The following is a 21,807-nucleotide window of genomic DNA, read 5'->3' on the forward strand; positions in this document are numbered from 1 at the left end:
CAATCTGTAATTGTGTAGGAGCTATATAAGAGAAGGCAAAGTGTTACAATTAACATTCACTGAACATGTGCTTAGAGTATTGAAAAGTCAAGTGTCTGAGCAGACTTGACATTCCAAATTCTAGTGGGAAGACCTTAAAATCAAATAAGCACTATTATTTATTTCTTTGTCATTGTACTTCACATAGTTGACTGACAAAATGAGTGTAGTATGAAATAGAAAAACTTTAATTATGAGGCAATATACAGCACTACTACTGCATAAAAACCACTAAACCACTTCAAGAAATGTTTTTCAGTATCTTACTAGGTTGCAACACAAGCACACTGAACAAATCTTTGGGATATGCCAATTGCTAGAACTGCTTTTTTTCTTAGATACTAACACAATTAACGTGGTTTTTTGTTTTCTTTTTTTTTTTTTTTTTACTATGGGTTATTCATCAATCTGTCTTCAGAGTTTGACCTAGGACCACTCTTCCCAAAAGATTAAAACATTTCCCAAATATATCATCAATCTCTATAACACTTATTCTAGGACCTAGGGTGTTAATGCCAAGTTCCATGATACTAATCATTCTGGTATTACTTGCAAAGTAGAGAAATTGAAGTTCAAGAAATGCAATTGACCTGGCTAGGTTTACATAGTGAATTATCAGGGGAAGAAAGACTGTACAGGGCTGACAATATTATTTTTTATCATAAAATGGCCATTTATTTTTTGAAAAAGCTTTTGAGTAGTATAATATTTCAGTCACAGTATCATATAAGCCTGGACTGCTTCATTAGGGCAAAGTTCTCTGTACCACTCAAGATTAACTTACCCAAATCAAGATTAATGGAAAAACACTTAGGATTTTTTAAATGATAAATCAATAAAACAAATTCCTTCTAGAAATAAACCTCTAAGAATTTCAAAGTTTTAAATCAGTAATTTAAGATATCACCCGAATAACTTTTATGGGTACAATTAGTGTCTCCTGTAATTTGAAACTATATTTTAAGATCCATTATACCTGATATCAACTATGAAAATTAGTAGTCTCTATTTGGGTGCTTATTATATAAACTATGACTTTCAGTAAAATTTTTGTATAGCATTTTCTGTTTGTCAGCCAACATTTTTTTTCCATATCTTAGTTCAGTAGTCTTTATCAGAAGAAGGTATAAGAGAAAGAGAAATGTAAAATGTAAAGAAGTTACTTTTCTTATTTGTTGGTTGTTTTAGGGAAAGAAGCAAGCTGGGGATAAGGTTAGAATTAACAAAGAAAATACAATCTGTATGCTATTCCTAGATAACAAGAGATCTAGAAACTGCTATTTAGTTGGCTGTATAACTCTGAATTCAAAACCATACTATGACTTTGGGGACCAGGACCATACTCCAAGTTATTCCTATGGTTAGACTAATTTTTTACAGTTATTTAAAACTAGAGGCCCGGTGCACAAAATTTTGTGCACTCGGGGGGGGGAGGGGGGGTCCCTCAGCCTGGCCTGTGCCCTCTAGCAGTCTGGGACCCCTCGGGAGATAACGACCTGCTGGCTTAGGCCTGCTCCCGGGTGGCAGAGGGCAGGCCCAATCCCTAGGTGCAGCCCCTGGTCGGGCTCAGAGCAGGGCTGATTGGGGAGTTGGGGCGCCGCCCCCTGTCACACTCAAGGCAGGGTCGATGGGGAGGTTGTGGAGCAACCCCCTGTCACACACAGAGCAGGGCCCATCAGGGGGTTGGGGTGCTGCCCTCTATCACCCACAAAGCAGGGCGGATCAGGGGGTTGGGGCGCCGCCACTCTCACACTCAGGGCAGGGCTGATGGGGAGGTTATGGCTCTACCCCGTCACACACAGAGCAGGGCCCGTGGGGGGGGGGAGCTCCCCCGTATCAGGCACAGAGCAGGGTGGATAGGGAGGTTGTGGCCCCGCCCCCTGTCACACACAGAGCCGCAGGGCGATCAGGGGGTTTGGGTGCTGCCCCCTGTCATGCTGATTCCAGTGCCGGGAGGCCTCACGGCTCCGCTGATCCCGGTTCTGGGAGGCATATTACCCTTTTACTATATAGGATAGAGGCCTGGTGCATGGGTGGGGCCGGCTGGTTTGCCCTGAAGGGTGTTCTGGATCAGGGTGGGGGTCCCCACTGGGGTGCCTGGCCAGTCTGGGTGAGGGGCTGAGGGCTGTTTTCAGGCTGGGGGTGACTGAACTCCCAAACGCTCCTTTTTTTCTTTTTTTTATTCTGGGCCAGGTTTACCTTGAGGCTTGGCTCCAGCTCTTAGGCCTCTGGCTGAAAGTAGGTTTCTGGCCTTTGCTTACAATGTTGCGAATCTGCTGGCTGAAGTCCCGCAGTATTTGTTACAGAGTTTCTTAAACTGCCAGCTCAGAGGCAGCGGCAGGCGGGGAAGGTTGGTTTCCTCCGTCACTGAGGCAACCAAGCCTCATGTTAGTTTCAAGCTGCCTGGCTGCCGGCTGCCATCTTGGCTGACAGTTAATTTGCATAACTCGCTGATTAGCCAATGAAAAGGGTATCGGTCGTACGCCAATTACCATGTTTCTCTTTTATTAGATAGGATTAAAGTTCCCATAGGACCACGTTCAATATTAGCACCTTATTTTATAAAATCTTTAGTTTAAGTTGCTAAAAAACAAACAAATGTTCAGTATTCCATGGAACATGCATAACTCACACAATAAAGCAATAGGCTTAAATAAAATTGGCTAAGGGAGCAAATGAAGATTACTATCTTAGAATTTCTGTGTGTGTGGCACGGGGGAAGCAAATTTCATGAAAATGAACACATAATATACATGCTGGTTTGAACCTCATTAGTAAATTTTTTTAGTTTAAATTTTGTGGTTTCAGTACTTTAGTGAAACATATAAAGATTTTTTTAAGGGAGAATTGTGAGATGCAAAGACTCTAATCTCTTCCCCTGGAAATTTCTGGGATTGGATTACATGCAATCTTGTCAGTATATAAGGAATACATTTTTGTACTCTTGAGATTCCTTACTGAATAAAAACCTCTGAGATTGCTTCTTAATCAACGGTTGCCTTTCTGATAAGGAATCAACATGGGGGTATACAACTCAGAGATAAATTTGGTATCACTTAGTTTTTTTCCTCTTTTGTTCCCTTTAAAAATGTATCTTTATTGACAAAAGTATCACAAATGACCCATTTTCCCCTCTTCACCCTCTTTGAGCCTGTACCCATCCTCCTCCCACCCAGGCCTTCACCAAACTATTGTCTGTGTCCAAGGGTTTTACATATATGAATATTAGTTCTTTGGTTAATCTTTTTCCACCCACCCACTCTGAGATTCATCAGTCTGTTTCATGCTTCTATGTCTCTGGATCTACTTTGTTCATCAGTTTATTTTGCTCATTAGATTCCACATATGAGTGAAATCATGTGATACTTTTCTTTCTCTGACTGCCTTATTTAATTTAGCATAATACTCTCCAGGACCCTACATGGTGTTGCAAATGGTAAGTTCTTTCTTTTACACAGCTGTGTAGTATTCCATTGTGTAAATGCACTACTGATTTTTTATCCACACATCTACTCATGGACACTTGGGCTGTTTCCAGATCTTAGCTATTATAAATTGTGCTGCTATGAAAGTAGGGGTGTATACATCCTTTCTTATTGGAGTTTCAGATTTCTCAGGATGTATTCCTAGAAGTGGGATGACTGGGTCAAATGGGAGTTCCATATTTAATTTTTTGAGGCAACTCCATACTGTTTTCTATAGTGGCTGCAACAATGTGCATTTCCACAAGCAGTGTATTACATTTCCTTTTTCTCAACATCCTGGCCATCATTTGTCATTTGTTGATTTCTTGATGATAGCCATTCTGACAGGTGTTAGGTGATATTTCATTGTCATTTTAATTTGCCTCTCTCTGATGACCAGTGACTTTGAGCATTTTTTCATATGTTTCTTGGCCATTTGTGTGTTCACTTTAAAGAAGTGTCTACTTAAGTTCTATGCCCATTTTTGTTTTTTGTTAATCCTCCCCGAAGGTATGTTTCCATTGATTTTTAGAGAGAGTTGAAGGGAGGGGGAGAGACAGAAAGAGAGAAACAACAATACAAAAGGGACACATCAATTGGTTGCCTCCCATATGGGCCCTGACCAGGGGACAGGGTTAGAGCCTGCAACTGAGGTACATGCCCTTGATCTGAAACAAACCCAAATCCCTTCAGTCCGCAGGCCGATGCTCTATTCACTGAGCAAACCAGCTAGGGAAGTTATTTGTCCATTTTTTAATTGGATTGTTTGTCTTCCTTTTGTTAAGTTTTAGGAGTTCTTTATATATTTTTGATATTAATCCCTTATCAGATATATCATTGGCAAATGTGTTCTCCCATACAGTGAGCTCCCTTTTCACTTTGTTGATGGTTTCTTTTGCCCTGTAGAAGGTTTTATTTTGATGTAGTCCCATTTTTTATTTATTCATTTGTTTTCCCTGCCCTAGGAGATGTATCAGCAAACATATTGTTATAAGAAATATCTGAGATTTTGCTGCCTATGGCTTCTTCTGGGATTTTTATAGTTTCACGACTTACACTTAAGTGTTGTATGCATTTTGAGTTTAGTTTTGTGTATGGTGTAAGTTGGTGGTCAAGTTTCATTTTTTTGCATGTACCTATCCAATTTTCCCAAAACCATTTATTGAAGAGATTGTCTCTGCTTCATTATATTCTCTTACCTCCTTTGTTAAATATTAATTGAGAATAATGGCTTGGGTCAATTTTGGGGTTCTCTGTTCTGATACATTGATCTAAATGCCTGTTCTTGTGCCAATACCAGACTGTTTTATATACAGTGCCTTTGTATTATAACTTGATATCAGGTATTATGATTCCTCAAAATTTGTTCTTCTTAAGATAGCTGCAGCTATTTGGGGCCTTTGTTGGTTCCATATACATTTTTGGAGTATTTGTTCTAGATCTCTGAAATATGACATTGATATTTTAATAAGGATTGCATTGAATCAATACATTGCTTTGGGTAGTATGGACATTCTAATGATGTCATTTCTACCAATTCATGAACACTGCTTCCACTTGTTTATATCTTTCTCTATCTCTTTTTTCAACATCCTGTAGTTTTCCAAATAGAAGTCTTTTATGACCTTAGTTAAATTTATTGATAAGTTTCTTATTTTTTTGTTGTTATTGTGGTTGCAAGGGTAAATAGGATTGTTTTTATAGCTTTTCTTTCAAAGAATTCATTATTGGCATATAAAAATGCCATTTGATTTCTGGGTGTTAATTTTGTATCCTGCTACATTGCCAAATGTCTGTATTAAATCTAATAGTTTTTTGGTGGTGTCTTTACGGTTTCTAAGCACAATATCACGCCATCTGCAAATAACGAGAGTTTTCCTTCCTCCTTTTCAATTTGGATGCCTTTTATGTTTTCTACTTGTCCAATTACTGTGGCTAGCACTTCCAGTAATATGTTGAGTAAGAATGGTGAAAGCAGACATCCTTGTCTTCTTCTTGTTCTTTGGGGAAATGGTTTTAGTTTTTGCCCATTGAGTATTATGTTGGCAGTTGGTTTGTCATATATGGCCTCATTATGTTGAGGTATGATCCCCCTGTTTCTACTTTGCTGAGTTTTTATCAAAAATGAGTGCTTGATTTTGTGAAATGTTTTTCATGCTTCTATTGATATGATCATGTGATTTTTGTCTTTCAATTTGTTTATGTGATGTATCACATTTATTGATTTGCAAATATTGTACCAGCCTTGCATCCCCAGAATAAATGCCACCTGGCCATAGTGTATAATTTTTGAAATATATTGCTGGATCTGATTTGTTAATATATTGTTGAGGATTTTAGCATCTATGTTCATCAGGGATATTGGCCTGTAGTTCTCTTTCTAACATCATTATCTGGTTTAGGAACTAAGATAATGCTGGCCTCATAAAAAGAGGTTGAAAGTGTTCCTTCCTCTTGGGATATTTGGTATAGTTTAAGGAGGATAGGTGTTAGTTCTTCTTTGAATGTTTGCTAAACTCCCCTGTGAAAGCATCAGGACCAGAGGTTTTGTTTTCTGGGAGTATTTCTATTATAGCTTGAATTTCATAAGAAGGTATCATCTTATTTAGGTTTTCAGATTTTTCCTAATTCCGTTTTAGAAAATTGTATTTTTATAGGAATTTCTCAATTTCTTCCAGGTTTTCCAGTTTATTAGCATAAAGCTGTTTTTTATTTATTTTTATTTTTTTAATATATTTTATTGATTTTTCACAGAGAGGAAGGGAGAGAGATAGAGAGCCAGAAACATCGATGAGAGAGAAACATCGATCAGCTGCCTCCTGCACATCCCCCACTGGGGATGTGCCCGCAACCCAGGTACAGGCCCTTGACCGGAATCGAACCCGGGACCCCTCAGGCCGCAGGCCTACGCTCTATCTACTGAGCCAAACCGGTTTCGGCCGTTTTTAATACTTTCTTATAGTCCTATGTATTTCTGCAGTGTCAGTTGTTACTTCTCCTCTTTGTTTCTTAATGAGTCTGGCTAAAGGTTAATCAGTTTTATTTATCTTTTCTAAGAATCAGCTCTTGGTTTCATTGATCTGGTGTATTTTTTTAGTCTCTATGTCATATATTTCCACTCTGATCTTTACTATTTGCTTCCTTGTAATTACTCTGGGCTTTCTTTATTGTTCTGTATCTAATTCTTTAAATTGTAGGGTTAGAAAGTTTATTAGAAATTGTTCTCTTTTTTTGAGGTATGCCTGTAGTCCTATTAACTTCCCAGTTAGGACTGATTTTGCTCTTTCACATAGATTTTGGTTTGTTGTGTGTTCAGTTTCATTTATTTCCATAAAGTTTATGTATTTCTTCCTTGGTCTTTTTTGTAACCCATTCATCCTATATAATAAAAGACAAAAAGGGTAATTAACCGTACCTCCACTACACTTCCCATTGGCTAATCAGGGAAATATGCAAATTAACTGCCAACAAAGATGGTGGCTGGCAGCCACGCAGCTGAAGCGAACATGAGGCTTGCTTGCTCCAGTGATGGAGGAAGCCAAGGTTCCCCGCCTGCCGCGACCCAGCTCTGAGCCCGAAAGCAACAATGTTTCAATTATAGAAGCTATATGCATTCAGCTGTCCGCGGCCTCAGAGCTGGGAGCGCCAGTGATGGTAACAATGTTTCAATTTTAGAAGGTAAATAAATCCCAGAAAATAAAAGAAAAAAGAAAAAAAGGAGAGGCTGGGAGCTTCAGTCCCAGCCAGCCTGAAAACGGCCCTCAGCCCCTGACCCAGACTGGCCAGGCACCCCAGTGGGGACCCCCACCCTAAAGGGGGTGTGGCCAGCTGCAAACAGCCATCAGCCCCTCACCCAGGCTGGCCAGGCACCCAAGCAGGACCCCCACCCTGATCTGGGACACCCTTCAAGGCAAACCAGCTGGCCCCCACCCATGCACCAGGCCTCTATCCTATATAGTAAAAGGGTAATATGCAAACTGAGCCTAACAGCAGGAAGACTGGGAATGACTGGTCACTATGACACACACTGACCACCCGGGGGCAGATGCTCAATGCAGGAGCTGCCCTCTGGTGGTAAGTTGCTCCCACATGGGGAAGCTCTGCTCAGCCACAAGCCAGGCTGATGGCTGCTAGTACAGCGGTGGTGGTGGGAGCCTCTCCTGCCTCCTCAGCAGCGCTAAGGATGTCTGACTGCAGCTTATTTCTGTTCCCCGCTGGCAAATGGACATCCCCTAAGGGCTGCCGGGCTGCCAGAGGGATGTCTGACTGCCATCTTAGGCCCAATCCCCCGGGGAGCAGGCCTAAGCCAGCAGGTTGTCATCCCCTGAGGGGTCCCAGACTGCGAGAGGGCACAGGCCGGGCTGAGGGACCCCTCTACCGAGTGCACAAATTTTTGTGCACTGGGCCTCTAGTTGTTTAATAACATTCTATTTAGCCTCCATATGTTTGCATATTTTGAGTGTTTTTACTGTAGTTGATTTCTAATTTCATGCCATTGTGATCTGAGAAGATGCTTGATATGATTTCATTCTTCTTGAAATTGTAGAGGTTTGTTTTGTGTCCTATCATTTAGTCTATCTTTGAGAATGTCCCATGTGCACTGAGAAGAATGTATATCTTGCAGCTATGGGTTGAAATGCTCTGTAAATGTCAATTAAATCCATCAGACCTAGTGTGTCATTTAGAGTTACAGTTTCCCCCTTGTTGACTCTTTTCTGGAAGATCTATTCAGTGAACTCAGTGTGGTTTTAAAGTCCCCTACTCTAAATGTTTTGTCAATCTTTTCCTTAAAGAGCTCCAGAAGTTTTTTTTTAATAAATATATTAAGTGTTCTTATATTGGGTGCATATATGTTTACCAGAGTTGTATCCTCTTGTCTGATCAATCTCTTTAGTATTATGTAATGATCTTTACTGTGTCTTGTTATGGCCTTCATTTTGAAGCCTATTTTTTTTCTGATGTGAGTAATTGTACCCCCGCTTTTTTTTTTCGTTTTGATTTGCCTGGAAATTTTTTTTCCCATCACTTCACTCTTACCCTATGTGAGTTTTTTGATCTGAGGTGGGTCTCTTGTAGACAGGATATATTTGGGTTATGTGCTCTTATTCTTTCAGCTTCCCTATGTATTTTTTAATAAATCTTTATTGTTCAGATTATTACAGTTGTTCCTCTTCCCCCCCATAGCTCCCCTCCACCCAGTTCTCACCCTACCCTCTGCCCTTACCGCCCCCCCCACTGTCCTCATCCATAGGTGTATGATTTTTGTCCAGTCTCTTCCTGCACCCCCCCACATCCCTTTCCCCCCTGAGAATTGTCAGTCCACTCCCTTTCTATGCCCTTGAGTATTTTGATTGGAGCCTTTAATCCATTTACATTTAAGGTTATTATTGATAGTTACTTATTAATTGCCATTTTAATTAAGCCATGCTTCTCTCTAGATATACACAGTTCTTATTATTACAGCAGCCTTTTTAATGTTTCTTGTAATGCTGCTTTGGTGGTAAATTCCTTTAGCCTTTTTTGTGGGGGCGGGGAGAAGCTCTTTATTTCACCATCTATTTTGAATGATAGCCTTGCTGGTTGGGTATAGTTGTCTTGTTTTCAGATCCTTGCTTTTTCTTACCTTGTATACTATATGTCATTCCCTTCTGGCCTGTAGAATTTCTAATGAGAAATCAGTGGAAAGCCTTATGGGAGCTCTTTGTAGGTAACAAATTGCTTTTCTCTTACCGCCTTTAAGATTCACCCTTTTTCTTTAATTTTTAGCATTTAATTATGATGTGTCTGGGCATGGGTCTCTTTGGGGTCTTCTTCCTTGGGACTCTCTGTGCTCCCTGAATTTGTTTGACTTTTTCCTTCATCATATTAGGGAAGTTTTGTGCTGTTATTTCTTCAAACAGGTTCTCTATCCCTTGTTCTGTTTCTTCACATTCTGGGACTCCTGTAATGCATTTCATGGTGTCCCACAGCTCCCTTAAACTTTCCTCTTTTTTAGTTTTTCTATTTCACCATTGCTTTTTATTTATTTTTATCACTATTGCTATTTATTTATTTATTCTTTACTATTGAAAGTATTACATATGTCCCCCTCTCCCCCCATTGTCCTCTCTAAGCCTGCTCCCATACCCCAGCCCCAGTCTTCACCCCTCTCATTGTCTATGTCCATTGGTTATGCTTATATGCATACAAGTTCTTTGTGTTTTCTTTTTGGTTCTCTGATTGAGTGATTTTTATTCTACCCTGTCTTCTAATTTGCTGATATGATCCTCTGTTTCCTGCAATCTCCTGTTTACTCCTTCCAATGTATTCTTTATTACTGCTATGTCATTCTTCATTTCTCACTGGTAGTTTTTCATAGTTTCTATACCTTTTCTCATGTTGTTGAACATCCTTGTAATCATCATTTTGAACTCTATATCTGATAAATTTCTCATCTCCATTTTATTATATCTTCTGGAGAATACTTTTCTTCTTTCATTTTGGGCTTCTTTTTTTTTATCTCCCCATGTTGGCTGACTCTTTGCGTTTGTTTCTAGGTATTAGGTAGACCTGATACAACTCCTGGTCTTTTTGTAGGGTCTCTATTGCAGGATAATGTCAGAAACTGTTTGTTACTGGGTCTGAGTACCCTGTTTGGAGCTATCAGTAATCCACAGCTTTTGGCTCCCAGTGCTGGTTTTGGGTGTGTTCAGACAAGACCAAGATGCACACCAAGGTCTGCTTTTCCTAGCCCTGGGTCCAGAAGCAGATCAGGCACACTCAAAGCACCCAGAGATCCACCTTTTCCTGCAGTCTGATTGTTAGTCTTGGTCTCTTAATGAGACTCAGGCTGTAGCCCACAGCAAGGTGTAAACTCCACAGGGTGGGGAGAGAGGTTTTCCAACAGAGAGGGGCAACTGCTTCCTCTGCCCTCCCCCAGAGAAAAAAAGCTGCCTGGATAGTAAAGGTCTGCCTGAGAAAGATGTCCTCTACTGTATGGGGGAATGACTCAGCACAGGTAACCAGGCGACTGCCCTCCAAGCTCTATCTCCAGAAGCCCTAATCCTGGATTCTCCTTACACAGCTTTAGTCCACTCTGCCCTCCTTCTGCAGGAGCCCAAGGTGAGTGGATGCACACAATTTTTTTTGCATTGGCTCTTTAGAAGGGTGCTTGCATTTCCAGCCATCTCTCCCTGGCAGACAGAAACCTCACTGCTTTTCACAGCTAGATGTCATATGGTCATCTTTCTCAGTTCTGGTGCTCTTGGTTGGGTACCCAGTGTTGGGTTTAGACCCCAGAATTCTCAGTGGGATCCTCCCACAGCTGAGATATCCCTCCAGATCTTCAGCTGCTCTCTGTGGGGGCCTGAAAAGCCATCTCATGCTTTTGTACTTTTTACTAGTCTCTATGTGGTCTTCATTTTCCATCCTTGGTTATCAGGGTTCTCTCCAGCTAGTGTTCAGATGATTAATCAGGATGGTTTTTCTATATTTTCATTGTAACTCTAGTTTGGTCCTGGGAGAGTGTCAGTGTAGCTCCAATTTAATCTGCCACCATCTTGTAATTCTGTATTTTCTTCCTTAATGGACATAAAATGTTTCTTCGGGAGGCTAGAAGCCCAAGATCAAGGTGAAGTCAGGATTGGTTTCTTCTGAAGCTTGTCTCTCTGGCTTATATATGTCCACCTTCTTGCTGCATCCTCACATGATCTTTCCTCTCAGTGTGTCTAGATCTCCTCTTCTTCTAAAGACCTGGCATCATGACACAGGACTTGAGGTGGTAAAATAATACAAACATGTCTCAAGACTCTTAGCATCAGAAGTATATAGGCAATGGAAGAAAAATAGGTCTAGAATGTGTGGGGGTAGAAGCTCATCTGTGGAAACTTCTTACAATTAGCAGACATGTAAATGCACCTTCTGCATGTGAGCCACTCTCATAGCACATTCATGTGTTTACCAAATAGGAAGCACTCACACCCCCCAGTATCACATTTAGTATTAAATGGAACATTATAATTCTATGATTTTTTTTAACAAGCTTAATAGTTATAAAATTTCACATAAAATGAGACTGAAATGTCTTTTGAGAAGAATTTGTAAATGAAAATCCACAGCAACAAAAAAGACATTAATTTCATCTTTTGGGTAGGGGACTCAAACACTTTAGTTGAATTGGGATAAGTAAATGATGCACTGTGGTCATAAAGAATTTCACAAAGTAATTTAATATTTTTAAATTGTGAGCAATGTATTATGAAATATAAGATACTCAAACATTTGTGAACTCTAGTGTAGGCTAGAAGGCAACTGAAATTCAGAAGAGAACCAAAGGTCTCCAAGTATGTGCCTCTCCAATTAAGGTAGCTACCATTACAAACATTTTGAGATTTTTAAAAAAAATATTTTTTTTAAATTTCCAATTTAACTTGTAATACAATATGTTAATTAGTATATTGCTTTTCCACTAAAGCAGCACACAAAAGTCTGAGTATGTAATCTGAAGGAATCTGTACTGAAAAATGTCATAATTAACAAATCCTTCCTTGATGGAAAGCAGGAATGTAGTATAAAATATATGAAAAACCCAAGTGTTACATGCCATTTACAGCTTACTATTCTCTTCTGGCACCTACCTGTTGTTGTTTCTTATCCTCAGCTTTCATAGCTAGTATCAGGCTTCTAACAAATGTCTGAAGTTTAAAGTATTTTTGCTTTTGAATCTCTAGCTCATTTTCAATGAATCTGACTTCTTCATTCTAAAGGAGGAAACATCAAATGATATAATTACCCTATGCAAGCTGGGAGTGTACATAGCTGATGCACAACAAAATTATTAAAAACAATCAAATTAGAGAGACAATGTAGAAGATAAAATTTTAGCATAAAGGAATATAAAGCACAGAAGGAAATCGTCCTTTTATTCAAGGGCTGTTTTTTAAGCAAACCACTAACAGAAAACAATTTGGAAGGTCAAAAATCCAATGAAATCAATCCAGTAAGAGTAAAATCAAGAAACAGTTCCCTTATTAGAAAGACTCCTCCTATATTAAACCTAATTAGCATTTGGATTAGGATTAAGAATAGAGAGTCCAATTAACCCCAAGTAAAAAGCAATTGCAGATCCAGTAACACAGAATGTACCATTCACAAAACCAAATACTGAGAATGAGAAAGGTATATATATATATATATATATATATATATATATATATATATATATATATATATATATATATTTTTTTTTTTTTTACCAAGGAGAGACTTTAATTATTACGAAAACTTTCTTAAGTAGTTTGCTGAGTCCCCTGTCTTTATGTAAGAGTCTGTTACTCAGAAAATATCTCCAAATATAGCACTGTATCCTACTAATTTGAGACCAATTATCTCTTCACTGTTTTTGCTAGTTGTGTAGGACAAAAGCAATAGACTAGGATTTGGGAGGATTTTAGTGCCAAGTTTATTGATAATTGTGTAAACTTAGGAAGGCTATTCTCTGTGACTTTGTTTATTCATCAGTAAAATAAATATAATATTAATACTATTTGGATATTTTAAGTTCGAGGATAAATTTCAAACAAGAAAATGGGCATTAAATGCTCTGAATATATTTAATATTAAAGCTACAGTAATCAAGAAATCAAGAATATGTGGTAATGGCAAAAGGGTAGACATAAAGGTCAGTGGAACAGAACAGAGTGTCCGGAAATACATATGCTGAAAAAGGTAGATATATTTGGTTGATTTTCAAAAAACGTGCTAAAGTAACTCAATGGACAAAGAAAGGGTACTATTTCAAAGAACAGTGGTTGAACAATTGTAAATGTATACTTTAAAAAAGATATCAACCCTGACCTCACATCATAAACAAAATTTAATAAGAAATTAATTATATACTGAAAAGTAAATCCAAAAACTCTAAAACTAGATTTAAAAATATATATATATATATAAAATCTTTGTGACCTTGTGTTAGACAAAGATTCCTCAAGGGGATACAAGAAGCATGAAACCTAAAAGAAAGACTTCATCAAAGTTTTAAAAAGATTTTGACCTTCAAAAGATAATGTTAATAATATAAAAATACAAGCTACATATTTGTAAATCAAATATCTGTTAAAGACCTGCATTCAGAACACATAAAGAACTTTTGCAACACAATTATAAGACCAGAAATAAATAAAGAGCAGGCAAAGTCTTTGAACACATACTTTACCAAAGAAGATATGTGAATGACCAATAAACACATTAAAGTACTTAATATCATTTGTCATTAAAGAAATGAAAATTAAATCTGATATTAGATTGTACTACTAACATACTACAAAGGGTAAAGTTAAAGAGACTGACAATAGTACATGCTGATAGCAATGTGGAACAATTAGAGGTCTCATATATTGCTAGTATGAGTGTAAAAGGATACATCCACTTTGAAAAATGTTTTGGCAGTTTCTTATAAAATTAAATCTAGTCTTTCTTATCATCTCACTCAACAATCCTACACTTATCCAAATGAAATAAAAACACATGTCCACAAAAGACATATATATATATATTCATAGCAGCTTTATTAACAATAACCAAATACTAGAAACAACACAAGTGATCATCAGTAGACGAATAAACAGATTGTACTCATGGTTACATGACTGTGCCCATTTGTCAAAACTTATATAACTGTATAAGGAAGTGAATTTTATTTTATGGAAATTAAAAAAATAATTAAAAATAAAAAAATAAATTTTTAGCCAGCCTCTTTGCCAAAACACATGGAAATGATCTATAAGTATTCTTTGCAGCTGGAGAATATGTTTCAAAGTACACAGCAAGACCTTTAACAGCATTTTTTCAAAATTTTCATAAAATACATTAAAATAAGTTAATTCTATGGGCATTTTTATTTTTTAATATTTTTTTTTTATTGATTTCAGAGAGGAAGGAAGAGGGAGAGAGAGATAGAAACATCAACGGTGAGAGAGAATCATTGATTGGCTGTGTCCTGCACGCCCCCTACTGGGGATCGAGCCCACAACCCGGACATGTGCCCTGACCGGGAATTGAACTGTTACCTCCTGGTTCATAGGTCAGTGCTCAATCACTGAGCCACACTATCCGGGCTGGGCATTCTTATTGTTTTAGATGAAGGGACACAGTTGTATTAATCACATTCAATATAAGAACATGTTTATTACATCAATTTCATCAGCTCAGTTTAGAACTTATTTTACTTAGTAAAACTGCTTCCTTTTCAGACCATTTAATATCAAGTTAATCATCTGCAAATGGTGATTCAAGTTAAATTCCTTACCCAAAGGCACTCTACAGCAATCAAATTTACAAGCATTAAAATAAAGTTCAACATGCTCCTGTCATAATACATTTGATTAATTCTAAATTTTGGGGTTTTTAGTATTCATTGTCAGAACTATAGTATGAGTAAAGTGCTAATCAGGAAGTCTTTTTGAATACAGGAGATATCGATCATCATTATCTTAGTGTCTCCAATGAATATACAGTCCTTTTAAGCTGCATTTATAGTCCATTAAAAATTAAAAACAGTAATTCACATTTGCAAAAGTCATGAAACATCTATTGATATGCAGATCTCTAATTTCTAATGTGAACATTGCTCTTCCTCAGTATTTATGCAATGTTTGATAAACATAAACAACTTTAAGATAATATTGCAGACATTTTTTCTTAGAGCTGCATTTTGCAAGTCTATTAAAAACTTCCAAGACTAAAAGCAATAATGAATGTGTACTTTAGAGATTTTCCTAAGTAAATGGAGTGTTTGTGAGAAGAACTAGTAAGGTAACATCAGCCACTGACTTTCAGAAAACAATATCTAGCTCATTTGTATCATTAAAATCTTCTCTACATTCCAGTAAAGTTTGTCAATTCTTCTCCAAGATGATTGTAGGGAACATTCAAGGTGTTATTTTATGATATAGTACTCATGCCTCAGGGATCACTAATTTGTCTCATAAGCATTTGGGTTAGTTAGAACTCCTAGCAATATGGATTTTTAGGAATATATTTCAATCAGAAACTCCAGTACACCCAAACTGAGCACTAATAGTTACACAGTAACAATTATCAAATGCATATCAGAAATATTCATTCATTCTGCTGCAATGAATCCCAAGAATAATGGGAGACTGTTTAATTTAGTGTAGGAAAAAGTTATTATGATCCAGCTTCTTGTCTTAATTGATTTCATAGAAACGAGTATTTGCATAATAGTATTAAAAATATTTCCAAGGATACTTTAATGTATTCACTCACTCAGGAACTAGTTACTGGACACCTATGTGCTAAACACTAGACCAGATAACACATAGATAAATACATCTCTTCTTTCAAGAAGCTTTTAAAAAGAATTATACTTAAGAAACTTACAAAGTGATTTTGATTCCAAAACAAGAAGTACTAACGTGTATGCAAATAAAATGCAAATATGCTCTGAAGAAAGATTAAATTTCCAAACTGATGAGGCTGTTTTAAATCAACATCCTGAAATCAGCAGTGAGAACTGTTACATGAGGTTTCACTTACCCTTACTTTAAGGTAACAAATTCACAGATGAAGTGAACTGAAATGTTTTTAATATTGATTATAAAAATATATATTTCTATACAGGGGCTGATGTTTGAGAGTTAAAGAAGTTTATGTAGGATTGTGATGTGTTATAAAAGTTATCCTTAATAGGGTAGTGAATGGCCCCTTGTTCTCACAGCATTTACCACAATGGAAAACCCTGGATCATTAAATGTCTTTTAGAGTTCAATGAAAATGTTAAATAAGATTTCTGGACTGGACACACTACCTTGCCCTGGTCTTTAGCTCCAACATTTCTCAAGTCTCTTGGAAGGAACACCAGAGGGGAAAGCTCCTAGAAAGAATCCTCAGAGTTCTGGACACAACCCTATCTGAACTGCTTGAAAGTGTTAAGAGGAGCACCCTTAACAGCTGTGCGAACCAGTCATCTTTCTGTAGTTTCCATAACCCGTGCCAAGCAGTGGCTTGCAGAGCCATTTTAATCCTGTTCCAGGTATTTAGAAATATATGTTCATGTAGGAGAGATTAGAATGCTCTCTAGTACTTCAGAACTGAAAACTTTATAATTTTGTTAGTTGGAAATACAGTTTAAATACAGGACTGTATTGTGCTTTTTGATCACTTAGAAAACAAATTTCAAAAGATAATTTCCTTCTGTGTTTACACTATTTAATATTTTAAAATCTGACATGTTATGCACATTTGGAAAACAAAATCTGTTGAATGACATAACTGAATTATAGTAAAAGTGAAAAAAAATTGAGAAAATGACAGCTGTTGTCTTTTTCTGATTAGAGTTATGTTATTTTCTGTTAATATCTAAGTACTAGTCTCTGTTTTGAACTCTTATGATATTTCAATAAAATAATTTTGTGTATGGAAAAATTATTGTGTGACCAAAATTTCAGAAGACCCCAAAGTTAACTTGTAAGATGTGATACTGATTAACAAAGGGAAAACAATTATACATATATGCAGAAAATGTATTAACATATGGACTGATAGCTTAATTCAAAATTGAATAAAAACAATTGTGTATGTGATGTCAAAATAAGTCTTTCATTTAGTAACAAGTGATATTCAGAAAGGGTAATTTCTATTTATATTCATTTGGTATTTGCATTAGGGATTGTTTTTAAACTTCTCCTAAAAGAGATATACTATTGTATGTTTTAAAAATGGTCTTCAGAAGTTATAATTTAAGATGAAATTAGCAAAGGAAAAATCTGGAAAAAATCCCTTTTATTACCACTTAAAAATGAACATTAAGTTTAAAAAAAGCATTGCCATAAATTTCACATTAATCATCACTATGCACAGCATCACCTTGTACCTCATCAATACCTACTCCTATTGAGAAAACCCTGTGCTTATAACTATAGCCACTGATCCAGCCAGTATTAATTAAAATGACCTGCACCCTGACTGATATCGAAGTTATCTGAGAGAGTCAGTGTGGAGCCCAGCATGTTTAACTTATCAAGTGGAAGTGAAATAGACCAATACATAAGTACTGTAGAAGTCTGCCTCATCTAATACCTTCTCTTAATGAATTCACAATTTGAAATTACTTTTACCTTATAATCCAAGAAAGAATTCACTTGTTCTACTTCAGAATTACTTATCATGTCACTTTCTTCATCGTCAATAATTTCTATTTTCTGTAACACAGAGAAGTTTTCATAAATATAGATTTTATCATCATCACTACACTCAACAATGTATAGAGTGTATACATTCAATGTTCAGCTTTAGCTAAGGGATTTTCTAGTCTAGGATATCCGGAATAAACACAGGTCGTCTAGTGTTAACACCCAGTGTTGAGTCTAAGCCCCTTCCCTCGATCTTCAATTGATTACTGCTTAGCAAATAGAAAATGGCTGAAGGGAGGATAAGGGGGAAATTTATAATAGTGTCAACAATACATAAATTTAATTTAATTTAAAAAGAAATTACTGCTATACTATTTAAAATAGAAAAACAAAACAAAACAAACAAACAAAAAACCCTTTCACAATATCCCTTAAAAAACAGGCATTCAAATTCTGCTTAAATAGTGCCCTACAGTGACAGGGAAGTGTTTTCCTATAAGGGTAGTGTATCTAAAGGTAACCATACTTAATTGGTTTAAATATTTTTTAAGTCCTCACACATCTCTGCAATTTCTAATGTAAAATTTCAACATACGACATGAATTGCAAAGTCAAATACATTTTTTAAACAATTCACTTATTTACTTCACTCCATTAGCTAGACAATTGAAAGCAGACATGTATGATGTAATGATCAAAATAGCATGGTTATGTGTTTCCTTCACTGGACAGTAAGAAGGAAGAGTGAGAGAGATGCTAAACTGCCCTTAGTTTTAGAGTTAAGGTACAGAATAGTTTGTACAGTATCTTGTACACAGAAGGCACTCATTAAATATCTGTCAAAAGAATAAACAAAACAACTTAGCACTAATGAAAAGAATGATCAATAAGCTTCAACCCTGGGGCAAGGCAAGTTCTCTAATCCTGGAACATTTTTCCAAAAGCAAAACCGAAACATAAAACCAGCTCTAATTTTTACAGAGTTAAGGAAAAACAATTTTAAATGTTTAAGCCCAGCCAATCCAAAAGAATTTTTTAACAGAAAAAAGTTAAGCTAGAATTAGTCACTGGGCAGTCTTTTTAGAAGGAGCACATTAATAGCAACATATTGTAGGCAGAATTTGAAAACAAGTTCCTACCCAGCAATATATATATATATATATTAAAAGTCACAAACAATCTTGGAATGATCATATTTGACATATTTTCTATGAGAGTACAATACCATAACAGGGGTTGTGACCTGTAGGCTTCTGAGTCAGGAGGACAGCTGCAATTAAATTGCTTTCTAACGCTGCCTGGAGATGAATCTAATGTTTTGTTTTTGATTATAATCACTATAAACTCAGGACTTAATTCTGTCAGCTCTCAGCAGACCTCTGATTTGATCATTTTTATGTTATTTTTAAGATTCTCAATATATTTTGATTGGTTCTGGAATAAAGTAGCTAAGTAATCTAGGGAGGAAGGCACCAAAGGCCACTGTATAGATTTGTGCATATAAATAGATCTTACATGTCTTTGTGACTTGGTATGCATGAATAATTGGGGACACTCCAAAGCTACAGGCAGAGCATATCAACCTTTGAAAGTCTGGACTTTCGTCTCTGAAAATCAATTGCTCTTGAAAAATTAAGTGCCTAAGTGACTGTGGGTCACCCCATGCCATTTCTTCATTCATTATCTTCAAATGTCTGCTGCAGGGGAGATCCAGTTCAGAGAAATTCAGGCTAAAATGAGTATGTCTTTAGGGGAAAAGAGGTTCAATATGTAACTTGTATAATGTAGCTCAAATCTGGAGCAGAGAAGATTATTACTTGGTGGGATTTAAGAATACTAGCACAATTAATAATCGTGGGAAACAATTATAACTACCTATATAATAAAAACATGATTCTGTCTCAAAATAAAAACTTGTTTTCCTATGCTCCCATTGAATGTAGTGTTAGAAGGGTCAAACATCAACTTAAGTCAGTACTAAAATCAACAAAATGCAATCCTAAACAATATTGTGCATGTAGAAAACACATATATTGTTGATGTTTAATAAAAAAGAACAAAACTGTATTTTATGTGCTTAACTTTTATTAAGGAGATGTGTGGCAAGATTACAGTGTTTGATAAACAATGTTTGCAATTAAAGCCAGGGTAAATCTTGAAGTTACAGTCATTTTGTAACAGAAAAATCCATTATAGGGACCATTTTTTTTCACATGTAGGGTGCTTATTCATAGTAAGGCCACAGGTTTTGTTCTCCTTCACACAATGACCCCAAATTCCTGTTGACTCTGTTGTGAACTAAAGAACCATTTCCTCAGGCCCTCTGCTCTGAGCATGCCCCATAGGGGCCATTTTTAAAAAGTTGCAGTTAGGCACAAAACACTTATTCAAAAGCAAAAGCAAAGCACAATGACATTTGCCTTTATGTCTGACTTTAATACCATCTTGATATCTGTAATACTTGAAAGACTCAGAATATAAACAGATATTGCTAATACAGCTCCTTAGAGGACAGCTCTATATACCAATAATGCTTATATTTGTACAAAACCCAGTTTAATCCACACATAGCTTGTCTCTGCCTGCTATTCAATTGCTTAATACTGTTTTTACTCCATTGATGCAATTTTTAAGCTAACTAACAGAGTCCAATTAAGTAGAAAAAAGAAAAGATTCCAAGCACATTATATAAGATAGATATGGTCTGAACAGAGACCTTGGAGTAAGGAATCCTTGGATACAAGTCCCAGAATCAACAAAGGCTTCCTTCATAATCTCAAGGCTAAACTCTATTTTAATTCTGCCATCTACAAAATGAGAAGAAATCTGCTTTTTGCTAAATGTGTTGAAGAAAATAACTTGTTATGTATAAAATGCCCTATGTGTAGTAAGCATTAGATTTTTATATTTGCAATCTCTTAAATTGAAAAATCTCGGGTTAAATTGACAGTGCTTTAAATTTCATTTATTAAACTGTCAAAGATATAGAATTCCCTGGTAACTGTTCTGTTTTAGTTTCTAAAGTGGAGTTATACCTTAATTTGAAAATACTAATATCGTCACCAACTAGGAGCATATCCTTGAAATCCATCATGTAATGAGAAAATAATTTCAAAATGTACATACCACATTATCTTCGGATACTGCATGGTGGTCCTCCTCCTTATCAGCCCTTGTCTCATTAGGAACAACTTCATTGGACTCTTCCATAGACAAAAAGGCCATGATTTCATTTTACATTCCTCAAAACTTTATTGAGAATGCTTTAGTCAAGATCAATTAAATAATTTATTTTAAAAGACACATATGGCAAATTCACTTCATACATGCTTTGTTGAGCCACTCTACTTCTTAAATGTGGATAGGTAAAAATACAAAGATGGTCACCATTGTGTTATTTATAACTGAAAAAAATGGAAGCAACCTATATGCTTAACCATGAGAATTGGAGAAGTCATGTTGGGCCTAACCCTACAATAAAAGCAGTGAAGCTACTGAAAATGAAGTAGAAAAATAGTTGATAATTAACAAAATATTCATGATATATTGGAAAGTGAATAAATGAAAGTGACAAAATCTACTATGTAGGTACACTAAAAAATGTGTACATATTCCTGGAGAAAGAAAACTAACACTATTTACATAAAAACATTGCCATTATTATTTCTGGATAAAATTGCAGGCAATTTTTATTTTTCTTCCTTTTGTCTAATTTTACTTATTTTCTTCCATTTTCTCTTTCATAATTAAACATTTTTAAATGAACATGCATTACTCATTGCAATAAGAGGAAAGAGATAATTTTCAAATACATGATATGATATAAAGCTATAAATATAGCATGTTTCCAATTTTTTAAAAAAGCAGGTGTTTGTGAATGCGCACACACACACACACACACACACACACACACACTATTGTACATATGTAGAGAAAACACTGTCAAAAACTTCCCCCACCTCCATTTTTAAAATGGTTATCACTGAAGGGTAGGGTTATTTCCAAAATTCTTATTGTATTTTCCAATGTTTTCTATAATGAAAATATATTATTTTTATGATCAAAATTCAGTATTTTTTTAAAAAATGAGAAATAAAAGAAAAATTAAAAAATTAATCCAGAGAAACCAGTCTACTAAAAGGTTCTCTGTGTTGAGGTAGAGGAAGTGGTTC

At 36.2% G+C, this 21,807-nt stretch overlaps 1 protein-coding gene and 1 non-coding gene across 3 annotated transcripts in view; both read right to left on the bottom strand.

Moving 5' to 3' along the window:
* HDX (highly divergent homeobox) overlaps window positions 1–21,807 on the bottom strand; it is a 157,051-nt gene that overhangs the window by 6,656 nt on the left and 128,588 nt on the right. For both annotated transcript variants that reach the window (XM_059679101.1, XM_059679102.1), the window contains 3 exons: window positions 20,762–20,838; window positions 17,621–17,704; window positions 12,119–12,241 (listed from right to left, as the gene is read on the bottom strand). In XM_059679101.1, the coding sequence (XP_059535084.1) occupies window positions 12,119–12,241; window positions 17,621–17,704; window positions 20,762–20,838 (284 nt within the window). The remainder of the gene's footprint in view (window positions 1–12,118; window positions 12,242–17,620; window positions 17,705–20,761; window positions 20,839–21,807) is intronic.
* LOC132225440 (small nucleolar RNA SNORA11) lies at window positions 19,847–19,976 on the bottom strand. Its single transcript, XR_009450939.1, has one exon. It is a non-coding gene; the product is annotated as a small nucleolar RNA SNORA11 (small nucleolar RNA).

The sequence above is a fragment of the Myotis daubentonii genome, chromosome X (genome assembly GCF_963259705.1).
Source record: "Myotis daubentonii chromosome X, mMyoDau2.1, whole genome shotgun sequence".
NCBI lineage: Eukaryota > Metazoa > Chordata > Mammalia > Chiroptera > Vespertilionidae > Myotis > Myotis daubentonii.